At 40.0% G+C, this 20,212-nt stretch overlaps 1 protein-coding gene across 7 annotated transcripts in view; it reads right to left on the bottom strand.

The window, feature by feature from the left end:
- The window catches only part of ANO5 (anoctamin 5), a 67,516-nt gene extending 51,084 nt beyond the window's left edge, over window positions 1-16,432 (bottom strand). For 4 of the 7 annotated variants that reach the window (XM_058847016.1, XM_058847024.1, XM_058847037.1 and 1 more), the window contains exons 1-3: window positions 16,277-16,432; window positions 5,680-5,724; window positions 3,248-3,312 (exon numbers count right to left, since the gene is read on the bottom strand). In XM_058847016.1, coding sequence (XP_058702999.1) covers window positions 3,248-3,312; window positions 5,680-5,724; window positions 16,277-16,337 — 171 coding nt within the window. In that variant the 5' untranslated portion in view covers window positions 16,338-16,432. The remainder of the gene's footprint in view (window positions 1-3,247; window positions 3,313-5,679; window positions 5,725-16,276) is intronic. The other 3 variants (XM_058847031.1, XM_058847048.1, XM_058847065.1) reach the window with 1 other exon arrangement.
- Between the last annotated feature and the right edge of the window lie 3,780 nt (window positions 16,433-20,212).

The raw sequence follows: 20,212 nt of genomic DNA, 5'->3' as shown, positions 1-20,212 counted from the left end.
ATATGAAAAGCTGATGAAGGCCAAGTTATCTTATTTTTTTTTTTTTTTGTTCCTGTGGGAGATTAAAGAATAAGAAAAATAAGGAGACTCAAGAAGAAGCAGTTTCAAAACAGGAGAAATCCAGGGTGAAATTGGCAAGAATGCAAAATCATGATGGACCAAATGCACCACTGATTGGTACTCCAATGCCTTTTAAGTCCTTGATTTCATCTAACTTTTGTATATATGCTGGCAGGCTTCACTACACACTACACTACAGTTCCTCACTTTTTGTGTTACTTGCATCGTTCCCTATATCCAAATCACATATTCCTTTGCAGATTACAAAAGAAAGAAAAAAAGAACAACTGACCACTGAATTATGGATGGATAATGTTTCTGCTCTCCATATTTATCTAGATTTATTTTTTCCCTCTTCTGTTGCTAAATCAACAATAAAGCTTTAGCTTTTTCTCTGTGCTGCTGAACAGAAGCATACTGTTGCTGGATGTTATCATTTTTCGCTTCCAAAAGAAAAGACAGCCTGAGCACAATGAAGTAGCGACCTGAATGTCATTTAACTCTTTCCCGATGTTTTTTTTTTTAGTTAATTCCATTTCTTTTTTAAAATTACTTGACTTAAATTTGTTTAGGAATTCCAAATGTTCGTATTTTTTAACTGCAGAAACACTGTTAAGTGGCAAGAAAATTACCAACCTATCACAAAGGTAAAATCATTTCACAGAGAAATGTTCTACCTGTCAAAACATAAACAAAGCATATTGACCTGAGCTCAGGAGGGCCTTGGTAAAAGGAGGAGAAACCATGCTGGAATAGAAGATCCTGCTGAATTCCTACAGGAATGCATCAAGGATGTTAAAGGCAGCCTAGCAAAGAACTGAGGGAAAAGGAATTCATCCAGTTTATACAGAAGACAAGAGAAGCTGTGACAACACATGAAGACAAAAGATTAGCATTATAGGGAAAAAAAAATCCCATAAATATTAGGGGCTGTTGGGGAGGATGAAACAGGGAAACCTTATGAATGTGATTGTTTGGCAGAAGATTCTGAAAATATGAAGCCTTGGATTGAAGTAGAAATGAAAGCCTGCTTTGAGTCATGATGCTGAGTACTAGTTACTATATAATCAAATACCAATAGCCTAGCCAGCTAAAGGAGAATCCCTGATGATGAAACAATGTCCTTCTGCTGATAGAGATCCAAAGGTCAAGAAGCAAGGAAAGAACTTGTAAAGCTTTTAGAGTTTAAAATGCAACACTGTATGTTAATATGGGGATGCTCATAGGCTGTATGTAAAATCTTTAGTGGGTGTATCTTGTAGTGGTTACTAAGAATTAGAACATTCACTATAGAATAAGATACATTGTATTGTAACAAGAACTTCACTCTTAGTTCTACCTCTCTCTTACTTCTTACCCCTTTACCCCCCTCTTAGCTCCTACCCCTCTCCCCCACTCTTAGCCTTTCCCCCTTCCCTGCTCTTACCCCTCTCTAGTTTTCCCTGCTCTCTCCCTCTGGTTTTTCACTCTTTCCCTCTCTTAGTCTTACCCTCTTGGTTTTTTCCCCTCTCTTACCCCTCTCTTGTCTTCCCCCTCTCTCCTAAGCCTCCCTGGTTTCCTCCGCCCTCCCTCTGTTGCTCTTGTTTCCTCCCTCCCCATCTCTAACCTCTTTTCTCCCTCTTTCACCACACTCTCTCCCCTCCCCTGGACCACGTGGACACCAAGGCTGGTGGCGGACACGGGTCTCTCCCTCTCTTTACCCATATAATAAATTGCTTATACCTGAACAGCTTGACCCAGGAGAAGTCTCTCACCACGAGCGAGTGTTTTGTACACCAATAAGGGGCTATCTTACTATTGCAATTAATTAATAGAAAAACTTTTAAATATAGACTTAACCTGAGTTCTAGGACATTAATCATCAGGAACTAAGTTTGTCATGGCTGATAAGAGTGTGAAACTGGGCAAGATCAAGAGTAACTGCAGCTTTATGTCTGCCCAATACACAGAAAGCAAAAATCAGATAAATGACAATGCATTATGGTTCATTGGGTAGGACACGGAAAAGCACAGAAAAGTAGTAACTTAAATGTAAGCAAACAGCAGATAACCACCTGATCTGCAGAAACAACTAAGGCAAAACAAGTTGTCTCAGAGGGGGCAATGAAAACAACAAAACAGATCCCCCACGTTATCAGCTACTTACTGATATTGCTAATATGACAATACTTTGTGATATGTAATGATAAAGTATAAAATAAAATATTTATGTAAGGAAACATGTAAGTAGAAAACAAGAGACAAGGCTGCATGAAGTTACCAAGGAGAGATTTTTGAGAGGATAACCAGATATATTTTTCCCAGACATGAACATGCTGAAGATCAAAGCCTCCTCCTTTGCCTCTCCATCATGAATCTTTCATCCTTCAAACAAGGTTCAAATCCCATTTCTCTACATATATGACACATGTTGCACTCTTTCTCCCATGCTTCCTGCCTTTTCATATGTCCTAAGTCATGAAGTGACTTCTTCCAAGCTTTGGTGAAATACGTCATATCCATCCACTCAGAGACTCTAGTAAGTAGCTCAGAATTACGTTATCATGGTATGATGACCATTGTTCAGTGAAGCGTTTGATATGGCTGTTCACTGAAAATTTTCCTGGAGAAAAAGATGATTACAACTCATGGAACAAATTCAGAAGGGAACAGGGTGAACATATGAACAAGTTTTAAAATGGAACTGGTAAATTTATGAAAACATTGGGACGATATGGCTGCATGTTCTAAGAAGACAAAGATCTGTTTAATCTAGGAAGCCCTTCTGAGTTCTGTCTTTGTGTGATCATCTCCAGATTTGGTCCTCAGAAGATGCTGAGGACAAGTTTGTGCAAAAACAGTATGATTTTCCAACTGTCAAAACATTTAAAGATTGTGTGATTCTCATTTCAAGACTGATACAGTAAACACCATTAAGCTCATACTGTTTTCTACCACTACGGTGCTGTAGCACTAACACTGGTAAGTCTCTTCTGAGACTCAGTGAGTGTCATGTCACATTCATGGCTTTGCTCTTTCAAAACAATACAGGAAGAAAAAATTTACATGGACAAAAAGAAGGTGTAAGACAATCTAAAAGAAATACTAGTTTTGGAAACTAATTGTCTTTTTCACAACAACCATTCCTCTTCCTTCCTACCAAGTAGTACATTAACTAACATCATTCTTACTTTTTAAGGCACCTTACCTCAGAGCTGCTTGGGATTTCTGATCCTGCAGTTGAAATAATTTCAGGTCCATTATATTCTTCCCCTAAGGAACATTGAAAAAGAGATTCACATAAATACATCCCATTTGTAAAATATTGTTGGATCTGAAAATGATGTGGATCATGAAGTCATGGAACTATGAACAAGTAAAGGATGGAAAATAATATTCATAATACTAATAATACATAAAATCTTCAAGAACGGTTCTTTGGAGGGGAAGAAATGCTGCAAGACACAACACTACTTTGTACCAGTCTGCACTGCCTTGGTGTAACCTAGCATTCACAGAAACATATTTTTAACTGTGACAGAAAAAAAATCTGTTGTCATCACTTATCTTTCTTGTCTCAAATATTTGCTAGGTTGAATGGGGTTTCACACTCAGAGCTTTGCTGCCTTGGTTATGGAATTTGAATTACCTGTGGAAGTGTTTGCTAGAAATCAAATTAGGGTGTGGTTTGTTGCTAAGGAGTCAATGATGCATAACCTCAAGATCACAAATGCCCATGTAATGAAGATATAACAAAAGGATCAGGAATGAATGAACTTAATTACTTAGCTTCTTGTTCAAAAAACAAACAAACAAACCCTAACAAAAACAGCTCCTAAACAACAACGATAAAACAAACCAAACAAAAAACCTGCCTTCATTTTAACGACAGTAGTGAACACCAATATGACTTTGCCACAAATAGTCATTTCACCAAAGACACTTACTAAAGTGCTCATGCTAAAGGGAAAATCCTATTTAGCACCTTCACAATCTTAAAACTGATCAAGACACTGGCTAGGTTTGTTCCTCTGAATTTACACTGTCACCAGTTTCCACTGGAGGACAATTCTGAGTCTATAAGCTAGGCACCTGCTCCAAGAAGGTTTTTGTGAACAACCACCTCTCTGCTGATTAGGCAAAATCAGTCTCTTCAATCAGGTATCTAAATCACTCCATCACCAAAGGGAAGAGATAAGCAGTTTTGAAAAGAGCTTATCAAAATCTAGACCAAGCACCTAAAAATGATGTCGCTTTCTTTCAGAAAAGAGGATTCATCTTACTTCTTTCTCCATTAAGGAAGCATTGCTGAGTATAACTTAGACTGGACACTTACACTGGACTACTGTCAGGACAACTACAATTAGACTATTTGTGCCAATAAAACAAGCCTACTTTTCATTTTGCAATCTGCAAATATTTGATGTCAAAATTGTGTCCAGGCAGGATATAAAGTGGTTCTTCAAAAATACATAATAAGCTTAATAATAATAATAATTAATAATACTTAAATACAGCTTGAGAGTTTTTTGTTTCCTACATTTATTTTTCTCTAAGTTCACTTACAGAAAATGGTCTCTGTAATTTATAACTCTACATATGACATGATGAGAAACCACGCAATGGTGTGTAAAATACAACAAATAATTTTCTGAATGCCAAGACATTTAACACTGTTGCCTGCTATTCTGCTAAAGCAATCTACACATCAAAAATCTGCATTAGCAGATACAATCTGAACACCAGGATAAAGAATGGGAGCATCCCTACCACACTCTGCTACCTGTGCTGCCTAAAGCCCCAGGAGGCAGGTGGCTACTGCAGACTTGGCCAAAGGTACCAGCCCAGGGCCCAGGAGCAGAAAGCCCAAACATTTTGTCACACAAATCTCCCATTCCAGGCCAGGAACAGTCTGGCACACCTTGTTCCTGCAGCAGGAACATTCAATTTTCTATACTGCTGAGGGAACCTGAACTGATTCAACAGCCTATAACAGCCTTTGTGTGGGATTTTTTCCTGGATTTTATCCTTTCTGTAATTGTTAAAGTCTAACCTCAGAACAAATATAATTCAGAGTTCCACATTTTAAATGTTTTCCCAGTACCACAGCTGATTACTTATGCAACTTGTGGAAGGAAATCTTCTTGGTATCTGTTTCACTGGAAAAAACCTGAATAACCCCAGAACAGCACATGAGAAGGTAAAAAGAGAACACAAAACATACATTAACTGAAAAGTACAACATACTTAGTATGTTCACTCCTTGTAAAACATGTGATCAGATTCTTGAACATAAGCAGCACAAGCAATGCACACCCAAATCATGTAGGAAAGCGTAAAAAGGCCCCATCCCAGAAATGCACCAAACACCATCAATGTAAATGTCCAGTTAGATCTTAACCAGGAGAGCTGCCAAGAGATAGCCAACAATTGACTTGCAAAGCACATTGCAAAAGGCCTAGCTCATATGTGATACCAATGACTCACATTAACCTAAGTCTGATTTCCAAGAGGCTCCCAGCAGAAAAAAAACCAAAACCAAAAAAAACCCAAAATAAATCAAAAAAACCCCAAAAACAGATAGAGAAAACAAACAAAAGGGGGGAAGGGGGGAAGGTAAAACATGGGTTAGTACGATACCTTCTGACTGTGATGGCTTGAACTTGGTGAGAATCGCAATGTCATCTTTAAAAGGAAAAAATGCTTCAGTAAGAACCAGAAGTAAAATTAATTTTAACATGAACCCATTTCATAATTCTCCTCTATCCTTTACAATACAGCCACTGTATAAAGCAAAACAATAACCCTGGACACCAGAGACCGACCTAGACAGAAAGCATGGCACAGGCTCCTCCTAGAATACCAACATTCAACTTTTTGTCCGGGTACGTTATTCAGCAACACAAACAAGGATGCCAATTTTCCTTATCAGCAGTAGGGAGGACCATAATAGATTCTACTAGCCAAGAAAATGCTTTTAAAATTCTTCATGAAATTACTGCTTCATATCTAAAGATGGGAGTAAAACAATAATCTGATAAAATTCTGTACTTAAGGGTATGTCCTTGTTCTTCAACAGTACATGCTTTTATTTATATAAACAGATCTAGAAATATCTGCATGCCAAGAACAACAAACAAGGACACTTACTAAACTAAGTGGCCCTTTATTAAAAAAATTATTTGTATAAATTGCAGAAACTCTTTGAAATGTTGTTTTGTTCAAAATTAACTTCAAAACAACTCTATGACTATTAAAGCTCACTAAATTATTTCAGAAATTTATCATTTTAGTATTTTTTCAAATAATTTGCCTTCATGGGAGTGCACATATCCTAGCTGAAAGGATGTAACTGGTGTCTTCAACAGTCTTACAATTCTTCACACAGCTATTTGTTACTCCTTAAATACATGTACCTTGGCAGTGTGCATGTTACTGTAAATAAGCAAGCTTTGTTAAGGCCTATAATTCTGCAGTATAAAACAACATATGCTGTCCCAAACTACACCAAACTGCAGGGCAACCTACTTAGAAACTTTTGGTATGCCACCCCTAAGAATTACAGACCATTTCTACTTCAATTACAGACCTGAATGATGAGAACAGGAGCCCACAATACAAATTAACATTCAGTACTGAAGACTGAAGAACATAATCAAGATTGATCTCGTCTCTTAAAATATAAGTAGTTTACTCACAAAAAAGGTACTTTCATTACTGCAATCTTATTATTTCTGTAACAAGCATAAAAAATGGCTTCTTGTGTAATTAAACAGTCAGAAATTCTACAATAGTTCAATTTTTTTCACAGTGCCAGAATCACTTTGTCCAATGCCACTTCATGGCAAAATTGATGAATTAGGAAAAGGTAAAAGTACATTTGTTGAGTGCTGTTGCAAAAAAGTAATGATCGCATTGTAAATCAAGGCCTCCCACAGACCCTGTTTCTTGATAATAGCTGCAGCAAGGCAAGCAGTGCCAAAAAAAAGGAACTGCACATTCTCCAGGAGAAATGCAACCTGTCATAGGTCATGTCCTGGCCACAACAGTGGTGCCTCGACTAGGCAAGTAAAAGCCCAGGACAGACATAACTACAGGACTTCTCACTCAACTATTGGTGCACTTTGAGGAATGGTTTCAGCTCTGAAGAATGGTTCCAGCTTCCAGCACTCTCCTAGATGGAGAAGAAGCACACTCTGGAGGACACTGGAGTCTGGTCTTCAAAACATTATGGAGAAGTCTACCTTGTTAGAGAGAGAAGGGATTTTAGCCATACAGGTGTGGCTGGACTGTGCTATTCATCATTGAAAGCCAATGAAAAAAACCTTGGCTTTTTTAATTACTAGCACAGTCACAGCCAAGGATGCTTTTTAACTGTACCTAATCCACAATTTTCCTGTAAGATGGCAATTTTCAGCACCCTCAGTAAGTCCAAGTCTGCTGGGAGATGGCAAAGAAAAAAGCTTGGCTGATGATGCTGCACTTGAGGTACAGCTAGGCACAGCGCAGCTGGTGTGCAGATGCTGCAGCCTGGCACAGTTGAGAGCAACACTGCATCAGAAAACGGAGTAAGAAGTTTAAATTTTCCTTTCTTCCAACTTTTATAACCCTGATCCATCTGCACCAAGTACAGCTTTTGACAGATAGTTTATACCACTAAAAACATTTACATATTAGGTGTTTCCAAAATCAGGTGGCAGATGAAGAGACATTTTCAGGGACCAAAATTTGTTTTGCTACTAAAACTAGAAAATCATCTGCCTTTGCACAGCTAAGACCTCTGATATAGCTATTCCAAAGGAAAAGCCACAGACAGAATTCTCTTGTGGGTGTTGATAAACTGCATTGTTTAGCAGCAGTAAGACAGTATTACTACTGATTCTGCTATTTCAGTATTGTTTCCAAAATACTGCTTTCAATTATTTCCACAATTTTCTTAGACACAATAACAGCATCCTTTTCAGCCAACAAAACCAAGCAAACAGCTTTCAGACCATTGATACTGTTCTACATATGTCTAACACATTGACATATTAGTTTATACACATGCCTATCCCTAAAGCAAAGTTTTGATGGTGTCCAGGTAAAATGAAACAAATAAATCAAACCAATAAACCAACCAAAATCCTACCAAATCCTGAAACTTACATTGCAGTTGCTATGAAGAAAATTCCCAATATTAATCTTTAACAAGCTATGAAAGAAAATATTATTCCTGGCTGTCTTGAAGTTACCCTCTTAATAAACCTGACATTATTTGATCACCTGGCCTGGTCAATAGGAAAGAGAAATTAGTTACTCCTTCCAAGTAAGCATCATAGTGTCTATTGCAAGTGCTTCCATAGCTAAGGAAAGCAGCTTTACAATGACTTATCAACTAAACTTATACGCATACTGATCATATCCTCCAGAGCTGGATGGAGTTGCCAATGGGAACTGAAGACCCATCTAGCTGACTTCCAAGAAAGCAAAATAAAGTTACTACTCCAGCTGGCATTGTCTGAAGAGTAGTGACTGTGCTGCTGAGCTGAAGGTTCAATCTTAAGATGATGTCTGAAGTGGTGATTCATTCACACACAAATACGCTTCTAAAAATTTAAAACAATTTAACAATTAAAACATTCTTAGTGAATCCAAAAAAATCTATTTGGAATATTTTAAAAGTATTTTATTAGTCCCTTAAGAAGACTGCATTCAAGTACAGGCTGCTTCACAGACATATTAATTTTCTTCATGTGTTTTATTATTAAACAAGTACTTCCAGAGAACAGGTATTTATCAACACATCAGAAGTAAAAGAAAAATAACTCTTTTTACGTAGGCATAAGTTATGGAAATCTGTTCCTAACAGTAAGAAAATCTCATTTAGCATTTGGAAAAGACATGCAGTCCTATTCCTAATCTCTAGTATAGTAAGTGGGTTACTTTAAATCAAAATGGGACATTAACCTCAGCTGCCTTCCTTTTAGACCACAAAACCATCACCCCTCTTGATTAAAAGCCACTGGGAGAGCAAAAAAGGGAACACATAAAATAAAAGAGAAGTTGCACAAATCTGTTTTTAGCAAAAAAACCCCACAAACATAGTGTTGTAGCACAGAACTTAAATGGCATTTTAATGCAGTTCAGGCAACAGCCACCACTGTATTTTATGTACCAGCACAGGCAAGACTCAAAGCATGCTGTGAGCACTCAGACCTTCCAGGTATCATTGTTCTGCAAAATGACACACATAAACTGATTAATAATTTCAAATGCAGTTAAAAAAGAAAGTCCAGATTAGGAATAGTTGAATAAAGTCAGGTACTTTTAAACTGCACAGCATTTACATGCATTCAAGTAAGAGGGACTAGAAAAACAAATCTCAGAACAGAGTGGTAGACACACCAGACTGCAGGAGTTCTGACAACTCATGAAGCACTAGCGCTGTGCTTGTTTGCCCTTAAGAATATTTATACATTCAGGGCCAGATTTCATCAGCACTGACTGCAGAGGCAGGCAAACAGCTCCAGCAATGGCCTGGCACATACATGAAAGCGCCAGGTGCTTTCTCCTCTCCTTCAAGGTTAGATGAAGAAAGAGGAACTATGTTTTATGTATGTGGGAATGTTTTTCATCACAGCCCACATGCACTCACGTGCATTCATGGAACCACAAGCACTTCAAGAAGTGTTAGGCACAGGCTTGCTTTCCTAGTGTGCCCAGAGATACACAAAACACCTCACAGCATCATTCATTAATGCATTTATCCAACTTCTACTGAAATCACTGATGTAAACCCTAAGGCAACAGGTTAATCTTTAATTAATGTCTTTAATTTCTTTCTGTGTTTGCAATGCACAAGTGCCAAAAAGTAGCAGAAGGCCCAATGCATTATACATTCTGTACACACAAGACACTCCTACTCTTGTATGAGAGGTCTTCTATAGATGTTATCAATGAAAAGGGATACATAAGCAAGGAAACTAATGATGTAAATATAGCAATATTTAAAAAAAAAAAAAACACCTCGAATTTCCTGTCCTCTGGTGGTATTCCTCAGTTTCATGTTATCCAGACATTTCACTTCAGATGGCAAATTTAATCTGCAATTTTTGTTCCTTCTGGTTCTTTATGCTGTACCTCACTCAGTATTTTTTGGTTATGCCTCCAATTAAATGCATCACTGGGAATTTTGCTACTGCATTCACCAAGTATTTAATTTTCTCACTTCTACAACATAAAAATATACCAGTATAGGAAGACATTTTATAAACAAATTCAAGATTTGCAAGATTTACAAGAACTGTAAGAACTGTCATTTTTGTCTGAATTACTTTAAAAATGATGGAACAACTTTGGAATTCCTATACTGATCCCAAAGAGAAACGGTTCCTATCAATCAAGACAATGATCATGGCAATGGGCCATGGCTTCCATTGCCTAAACTTTCTTGTGTAAACACCAGTCAATTAACATAATTGAAGCAGGCAAAGTGGTTTGAAGAACCAAGTGGCCTGAAAAGCACACATTCTAGCCATTACTTATTGGCATAGTATATTTCTAGCACACTATAAATTGTGCAAACATAGACTTTTTGATTTCCAGCCCAACTTCCTTGAATAACAAACCACAGGCCCCTTTCTAATTTAGGGCTAGTACAGAAAATGAAAGGACAACCATCTGCATTATGAGTCCTACCCACGTGGTTTGCTGGGGTTCTGCTATCTTGCCAAAAGCCTCAAATTGTGAGCCTAGTAAAGAAGACAAGAATCCCTTGGGATTTCCAGTTAGAAGATTGCCCTTTACGCAAAGACATACTCACTTCCTAAAAAAAGTGTTTGTAACTTCACCATGTCTACTGGTACTCACTGAGAGCAACTGGTGAACAAAGGCATGAACACCACAGCTTTAACAGCTTTAGGTTTCAATGAAAAACATACATCTAAATAGTAAAATCCAAGTAAATCCCAATAGACTTGGCTCCTCCCACACCCAGTGCTTAATTTAACACAAAATGTGATAGTCATTACAACAAAATACACAATGTTACACAATTGGTAAATACACACAGTGTAAAATCTAGAAATAATTCCTGACATGTTATTCACCTTTAGCACATAGCAAGCAAATGTAAATCCTTTCATAACTATGTTTTAATTGCAAGAACTATCCCTAGCAGTACAACACAAGAATCTTCCTTCCCCTTTCTGCATTTATATACATATGCACATGGAAAGCTATCACCAAATATGATAAAATTAGTGCTAGATAAGAAAATACAACCTGGTAATTGCACTGCTTTTTGGTCCAATCCCCAGATCACAATAAAAACTAGTGCAAAAGTCCACTGCATTATTACCTTGCCTCTTAAAATTACCATTTTATATTACCTATACTTTCTTGATGACATGTTTAGGTTAGATGACTATTTGTCTCCTCCATGTGCATATGCAACTCATTGGTTTAGATACTAAATATGAAGACAGTGGTATTTGGTTTCTTGGTGGTTTTGTTTGCTTGTTGTTTGGGGATTTTTTTAGAAATTATATGCCAACAGCTCTCAAGCATGATTTAAAAAAGACATTTTAATCAGTGCCCTTTTATCTTATCCTAGTGTTTCTTCATATCACAGAAATGATTAAGTTCTTGTACATAAAGGTTACAGTGTACTTTCATTTTATAATACAGTTATCAGTTTATTTCTGTAAAGAACACCTCAGAACAGCACAGCACAGGCAATGCCTTAGCAGCAAATGGATGGAGAGGGAATCACTGAGACAACATCACTTTGCCTTAACCAGAAAAGATGCTGGTGGCTTTTTTGATGTTTATTTGGCATTCATAATCCATAATTTCTGCCCCCCAGCTGAGCCAAACCATTCCTCCAGGAACTGTTTTGAGGGGGAGACAGCTGCAGGGCATTTTCTTTCATAGTCTGAGTGAGAAGGTGGAATTGTAGGCCCCTTGTTACAAAGAGATGAAAATGCTTTCACCTGTGATGGCAGGACCATCACTCAGTGATGAGATCCTAAAGGATCTTAGAGGTCTTTTTCAACCTTAATGATTCCATGAATCCAACTGTATTTGTCAGCTTTCCAAAATGTGGCCTGAATATCCCACAAAATTGCTACAGGATTTAAATGGCACGCAGGTGTTGGGGGTTAGGTGCCCTTTCTTTAGTTCTGGCTCACCTGTGGAATTTTTACCCATTAGATGCCGGGAAAACCTGATTGCTGGTACTTAATGAGTGTTTGAGAAACACAAAGAGTTCGGCTGGGCCCAGTGAAGGAAGCGGGGCAGGAAGAAGGGAGGGCAGGGGTAGCTTGCTGGTTTCTTCAGCTTCAGTGAAGGACACTTTGCTGCTGCAGCCGAGAGAATTCACCATCACCCAGATGGAGTTGCTGCTTCTTCTTCCTTCTTTGTTGGTGGCCTCACATCCCCCCTGTCCACTGCGGAGCTGCTGATACACCTCAGCCACTGGCCTGGGATCTCAGCTCATCCCTGCTGTTCCAGCTGAGTGTTCCTCAGAGCCCTGCAGGAGCACCAGGACTGACTGCCCGAGGGGTTTGTGAAGCAAAGCCTCTCCTCCATCCCTTCCCGTCTCGGCCGAGAAGGCTGTCGCAGGGTCCCTGGTTCTGTTTTATTGTTAATATTGTAGTTATTGTTTGTTCGCCTTGTTATACATACCAGCAAAGAACTGTCATTCCTATCCCCAGTTCTCTGCCTGAGAGCCCCTTGATTTCAAAACTATAATAATTCAGAGGGAATGGGGGGGGGTCTACACTTTCATTCCAAGGGAGGCTCCTGCCCTCCCTTGCAGACACCTGTCTCCTAAACCGAGACACAGGGGACTTAACCCTTCCTTTGCTACTCACTGGACTGCAGACAGTGAGTTTAATCTCATATGCAGGGTTGTCACCTAAAATGAAAGTGCTGTCCAAGAGCGATTTTTAACTGGCACAATCTTTGGAGAAAAATCCATATTTTACAGCTGCAGTGGAATGGGCTTGGTGTTTTCATTTTCACATTAAAAGCACCACAGCTATACAGTGATATGATACAAGTTGTTAGGACGAATTCCCAAAAGCAGGCTTTCCTACAACAAACAGGAGTAACTTTTCTCTTACAAAGAGGTTTAACTTCCAATAACCACACTGTGCCCCCGAAGTGACACATAGCAGCCAGTAAGGAAATTCCACTCAGAAACCAGACATTGGTTGGGCTAAGAGAGTATTTTCTCCCCTGCCTTTCATATTATGAATTATGTCTAAATTTCTTGGAGCTTTTATTTTATTACCTAGGAATAAACTTTTAAACAGCTTTCCTCTTAGCAATCCCTTTGGTTTAGGCCTGTGGGAACATGATATCCTATTCAATGTTTCCACAAATAGATCAGAAATTACTACATACATTGTGACAGTAATTAGAGACAGATGTAGTTTTGAATGGAGGCCTGTATTTTATGTTACTGGTATGAATTCTGATCAAATAAGTGCAGTATCATCTTATTAAATGACAGCAGGATCTGGCCCTGAATGCTGAGGTATTGCAAAATGCCAACACACTGGCACAAGCACCATTTGCAAGTCACGCCATTGGCTTTCCCTGATGTTTTTCCACCTTTCTCAGAGGGAACAAGCAAGATGATAACCAACCTAAACAAGCATTTGAATATAGCTCATTTAGAGCGTTTTGACTGCAAACCAGACTCCTGGAAGTTCTGGAAGAGGAGCCATGTGTATAAAGGCAGCATGGCAAATCATGGCATGGAACCAACAGGAAGCTTCCAGAAAACCAGCAGGCTTGGGATATATCCCACAACACAGCTGCTGCAGCACTAGCATGCGGGGGGAGTTGGGGAAGCACGGTAGGGATGCTACTGAAAGTGAACGTAGACATAAATAATCCTAGCAACATATTGCAGTCTTCTTCCTCTGATACTGACATTCCAATTTTGCAAGTTCAGTTTTCTTAGACTTTAATATTTGGGGTATATAACACACACCTTCCAATAGAAAGCAAAATCACACACACAAAAAAGGAATTTTTTACCTCATACAGATGTAACTCAGCAGGAAGCCAGGAAGCTTCCTTCAAGGTAAAAGTTTTGGCACACAGGCTCTAAACAGGAAAGTTAAACTTTGTGATGCTGGTAGACAGTTTTGCATCCTCATAACCTTCTCCTCAGCATTCAAGTTTAACAGAAAGCAGTAGTAAACCAGAATTAAATACGCACATACTATCCAAACACAAACCTATCTTTAAAGAAACTAAGTAGCAGATGTTTTTTCTCCCACCTTGTTCCTATTGACTTACATGGGCCATGCCTGTACACATTAGAAATCTAGACCCTTAGGAGGCTTTCCCTTAAAGGCACAATGTGTATGTTTACATCTATAAGAAATCCTGCTGGCAGTGTATGTATACTGTTAACTTTCCTAACCAATTTAATTAAAGGAATATAATTTAAGAAAGTTTTTGGGTTTTTTTTAACTTTGGGAGACTTTTGGGCAACAGATTAACACAAACTTAAAAAAGCCTACTCACTTTACTCCATATTCAATTTGTTTCTGTTTTAGAAAAGTGTTTAATTAACAAAATTGAACTAAATTAGAACATAATTTTGTATGGAGAGTTATGTGCTATTGTATGGCAAATCCTCCTTAACCATCCTTGGACACTGAAACCCCTCAAATCTCCTTATGTTCACTATTTATAACTATAAAAACTCCCACAAAGCTTATGGGGAAACTGAATACTATAGAATAAAGTTTACAAATCTGACTTCATAGAATCATTCCCTAAATGGGAATATTTTGTGTGTTCTGTATATATTTTTTAGTCTCAAGGTACTTCAGTAGAACAACCCATGGAGAGAGCAGCTCAGTCCTGGCTCTTTTCATTGCTTCCAGGCAGTGGGATGGGCGATGACTCAGGTCTCTCACATCCCCTTTGTAACAGGATTGCTGGCCAAGAGGCTGTAATATCCATCTGCTCAGGTTCCTAAGAAGCCTGCCAGCCTCACCAGGCCTTCCCAGAGAGGGCAAACCTTCGTCTGACTCTTGCTGTGAATGCCTGCCTCCCCACAGTTGGACACCCCTCCATGAGGTCACTTCTTTTGGATAATTTCACAGTCTCTGAAATAAGACTGCCAAATATTTTGAAAATCATTACTTGCCACTAGTGCTTGAGGTGTTTAAAGTGGCACTATATATGTTTTTATAAAAGAGACAGCGTAGTCAAGCTGTGAAGGAGAGCAGATAACCAAGAAGCCAACACAGGCACTTAGTGGTTCTTCCCTGCTTTAAGATTTTCACTTCTAGGACTGATGGCAAAGCATTATTCCCAAAACAGAAACTCTTCTAGGTCAGCACTTTCCTTTTTTCAAAAAGAACCTATACAGTCTCATTCTGAAAATATCAACATGCTCTCTTACATCGGACTGTTGATTCACGTTGCCAGGTGAAGTGCTGATAAACATACACTTGCATCATGTTATTTCACAAATTCCTGATATGACCACATTTATTATAAGTAATGATATACCATGCTGACATGAAGTGGAAGCCGTAACACAGCTATAGGAAAAAAAGCAAGGCCCCGACACAAATACACTGGCCCACATCCCCTGCCACAGGGTCTGGTCTATTCGAAGCTGAGGGCACCCAGTGCATCTGGGATGGGGTGAGGGGGAAGAAGGCTTCCGCTCCTAAGTGAGATAACCCGGTCTGCTCTGAGCCTCCTTGTAAGGGAAACCTCAGCTCCCGGGAGCCAGCGCCCCATCCCAGCTGGTGCTTCGGGGGAGGCTTAAAGTTTGCTGTCCGGCAAAGGGACCTTGGTGTCCGCTATGTCTCTAAGATAAAAATCGAGCGGATTCTCCAGCTTTTGTTCTCGTCAGGGTGCTGATACGTGAACCTTCATTTTCAAGGTTTATTTGTGGATTATAAAGATCTAATCATAGTTGGATCATGCTCATGGAAAAGTGGTTTTGCTCTTCTCAAGTGGAAGCCGAAGGATTAAAAGCTCGATGCAGGAGGGGTCAGGATTCACCCAGGATCAGCCCCATCTCACATACACCGGTCTTCAGACCCTTGGAAGGAACCAGAGCCCACCAGAGTCCCGCACTACGCTCGCCCCCGCTGCCTCCCACCCGCGCCGCTTCCACGGGGCCCGGAGTCACCGCAGGAAGCGCTACCGTTTCCCAGGGGGCAAGGGCAGAACAGAGCCGGGATCCCCCCTCCCCGTCCCCTCCTACCGTCCGCTGACAGAGACATCTCGATGAGGGTCTCGTTTGCTTTCTTCCCCAAGCGATTCATGGTGGCCGCCTTTCCGCCGCTGCTGGGGAGGGGCTGAGGAGCACAGCGGTGACTCAGGGCTGGGCGGCCGTCTCATGCATGCGCACTACCCGAGGAAGCGGAGTGACGCCGCGCCGCGCCGGGGCGGGGGGGCCTGGGAGCAGCCCCCGAGCGAGCGCGCCCCTCCGGGCCCTAGCGGGCCGTGCCTCCGCGGGGAAGGGCAGCAGATCGAGTGTCCTGGCCCGTACGGGACAACCCCTGAAATTAAGCAGGGTGCCTGAGAGCAGGGTCTATGATATGTGTGATATGGGCTCAGCTGTCCCGGCTGTGTCCCCTCCCAAGCTGCTTGTGCACCCACAGGAGCAGAACGGACCTGGACGCTGTGCAAGCGATACCTAAAACAGCTCCCTGTTATCAACACTGTTCTTATCACAAACACAAAACTTAGACCCATAAAAGCTGCTATGAAGAAGTTAAACTTTTAATTCGTGAGCCTCCGTTCACAGCTGCTGTCCCTGCTCCCGGAGCTGCTGCCTTTGCCATGTCTCTAACAGCCCTACCTTCTTACTGCTTCCTTCGATCATCTGAGACAGTTTCCAACAGTCTTTGTTCAGTATATGTATGTAATATATTTTTTTTTTGTTCATTAATATAAGCTCAGGTCTTCTTTCAAATTAACTTTTTGTATATTCATCTTCTACAACTTGAGTAAGCATTTTATGCTCCAAACTGACAAGGACCTTTGGTACTTAGGTAACTGTAACACAACAGCACTTTCATGACCAATAAGAACTCATGGAATCTTAATAAAAAGTTAATCAAGTCAGTCAGTTGAGCTACTGGGCTTGTTTTCAGACCTATGTACAATACTAAGCCTTTATTTGTGCAACGTAACTGCTTCAAGAGGTATATTTTTAGTCAGGAGCGAGACCTAAAATGTGTCTGGTTGCTCTCCAAAGCCTAAAATGTTTAGTTGGAGTTTTAATGTTCCAATGCAGGATGGTGGGAACAAAGAGGATGGGCTTGGCACACCTAACAGTGCCCTGAAAGAGCTTGTGACTGCATACAGTGCACAAGGTCACAAGGCTCCGTTTAAGAGATGTACTTCTAAGCCTTTAATTTCCTCCTAGCACTGCATATCTTGGATAAATGCTTTTATGCCCTGAGAAGATGCAATTAGAGTTGCTATTCAACAAGAGCCAGAAACAGCAAGAACTGCCGCAGTCATTGCTGTTTTCCTCTTAATTGCATGCTTGCTGTCCCCAGCTCCACCCAGCAGTGAACCCAACCATACCTAAAGCTGTACCTCAGCCAGAATGCCAAAGAAGATTTTAACAACCTCTGTAATTGCACAGGCTGATCGTGTGTCGAGTCACTGACTTTGTGCAAGTTACACAGTAGCCTGTGGTAGGGATAGGACGGAAGGATGCTCTTCCAGAATGAGTTATCTGTGGAGGTGCACAGGAGGTCTATGCAACACCCAGCATTGGATTTTTGTGCATATTCAGTTGAACCAGCTATTGTCTGACTTGGTGGTTTCACAGTTTGCCCACGTGATCTAGGACCACACTTCTTTCCAAGGGCACACACCCCTTTTCTCCCTCCCACCTTCCAGTTTCTGAATTCCTTATTCTGAATAAGGAATGCAGATAAGGGGATGCATGACTTATATTAACCTATTAAAACAAATTATCATGTTGTTGGTTTGGGGTTTTGGGGGCTTTCAGTTCCACAAATCACTGCAAACCACTGGTAAGGACAAAATGAAGGAAGATATGGCAAACCACACAACGTCAGGACCATTTTATTCCTAAAATATTAATACAGTAGTCAGGTACACCATAATATTTCTGCTATAGGATTAGAAACACTATTTCTAATACAGTGCATATATAAACCAAAAAATAATAAAATACCTAGAAGGCTGTGGGTAAATGTAGCAAGCATCACCAAAATTGCTGGCAGTGAATATACTTAGTATATTCAGTGGCAAAAGGTAATCCTTCGTTTGTGCTAAAGGACAGCAGGTAGTTTGTTGTCGCGGTCCGGGTGACCTGACTGGAGGAAGAGGGTTCACCCTGATTCAGGGTTGGCAGCTCTATCACAATCCAGCAATAAAGCTAGGTGACTGGTCTGATCAAGAGAACCATTGTCAGGGGTCCACCACGGCTACCAGTGAAGTAAAAGGATCAGGGCCCAATAAGCAATTTAATAGAGGAGCCAACTAAAACAGAAGCCATACACAGTAGCCCCAGTGGGTAAAACTCTGGGGTGGGCAGCCAATATTACAGTGAACAGAACATTATATAACCTTGGTAACAGAACAAAGAACCTATGAACAACAACATAACCATTAACTAACTAATCATTAACACATAACCTTATATGGAAACTAAACCCATAATCCCATGCTTTTCGCCAAGCATAATATATTTAGATGTTCTCCTTCTCAACACCACTTCTTGATGTCTTCTTTTTAGTCAGCCGGGGAAAACTCACTGTTACTCTGTGCCTGACCAACTTCCAGTTTCTACCTCTTTGTATTTCCACTGATTGGCTTTTTTCAAACCATGAAACTGATCTTTAGGGCTTCATAACAATAAAAAAAAATACTTAAACACAGCAAATTTATGGGATTTAAGGACAAGATTTCAAAGATATCTTGGTGTCTATTGTTTTCTCAAGTAGACACCCCAAGGCTGTTCAAAAGAAATCCTAACTTTCAACCTGAGGTGCCAACCCTTAAAATTCCATTTAGAGGATTATCTAAAACTTTTGGCACTGAAGTATCTTTGAAAATATAACCAGAGTCTTAAATCATGTGGAAAATGGAGCTTTTGTGTCTATCAGTTAGATGCTCTTAAAAAAAGTTAATTCTTTATCAGTCCTCTGAGAAAGAATCTGCTATGTACAGCCTATGCATTTACCACTTGAGGACCTACCAGTAAGTTGTTCAAATAACATGCTTTCAGGATTTCCTCTGCTATGTATGTCATATGTTACAGTCTCAGAAGGTGTTTAACAAGTTATATACATACATATACACACACACATATACATATATCTATATATACCTATATATATACAGAGTTTTAGTAAGTTTTTAAATCGGACTGTGAAAACAAGTCAGAAATACTGAAAATGAGTTTGAGACAGAGACAGGAGCAAAAAGGGAAGTGGTGTCTCTCCTTCTCAGCCTTCTTAGCCCGCTCTTTCTCCTCTGATGGCTAAACAACCCCATGGATATGTTTGCTGTGTTGTGAGATTTCAGCACATGTGGACTGCATCCCAGAAATTAATGTTGCTGGCTCCCATAGGTGTCTGCTTTGTAAACCAGTTAAAGGCTGTTGAGGTTTTCTGGTTAAAGAGCTAACCTATTTATTTCCCTGTCTTTCAATTAGCTCTTTAGAATATAAGTATTAGTGTAATTTGGAATTAAATGAATAATTAGAACACCTCTAAGGCCTGATACCAAACAAGCTTAGAAACGTAAAGTGGGACTTAGATGGAAGTTAGGTACCCAAATCTATCGTTATTATATCTCAGATTGCCATTCAGTTATTTCTGGGGGTTTGGTGTGGGTTTTTTGTTTCTTTCTGGGGATATTTTTTTGCTTGTTTGGGGTTTTTTGGTCAGGCTTTTTGTTGCTGTTTTTGGGAGTGTAGTGTGGGGCTTTTTTATGCACCGGGAGCACAGTTTCTGTATCCTAGGTGTGTTGGTTTTGTACAGCCTGGCTTTTAGTAGCACTTGTGTCACAGAGTTGGCTTCAGTGAGAAGCTGCTGGAAGCTTCCACCAAGTCTGGCAGAGCCAATCCCTGATGGCTCTGAAGTTGGACATGCCACTGGCCAAAACTGGGCCAATGAGAGAGGTTGGTAACATCTCTGTGATAACATAT

Source organism: Poecile atricapillus, chromosome 1, assembly GCF_030490865.1.
Source record: "Poecile atricapillus isolate bPoeAtr1 chromosome 1, bPoeAtr1.hap1, whole genome shotgun sequence".
Lineage (NCBI taxonomy): Eukaryota > Metazoa > Chordata > Aves > Passeriformes > Paridae > Poecile > Poecile atricapillus.
This window is presented reverse-complemented; position numbering and strand designations above follow the sequence as displayed.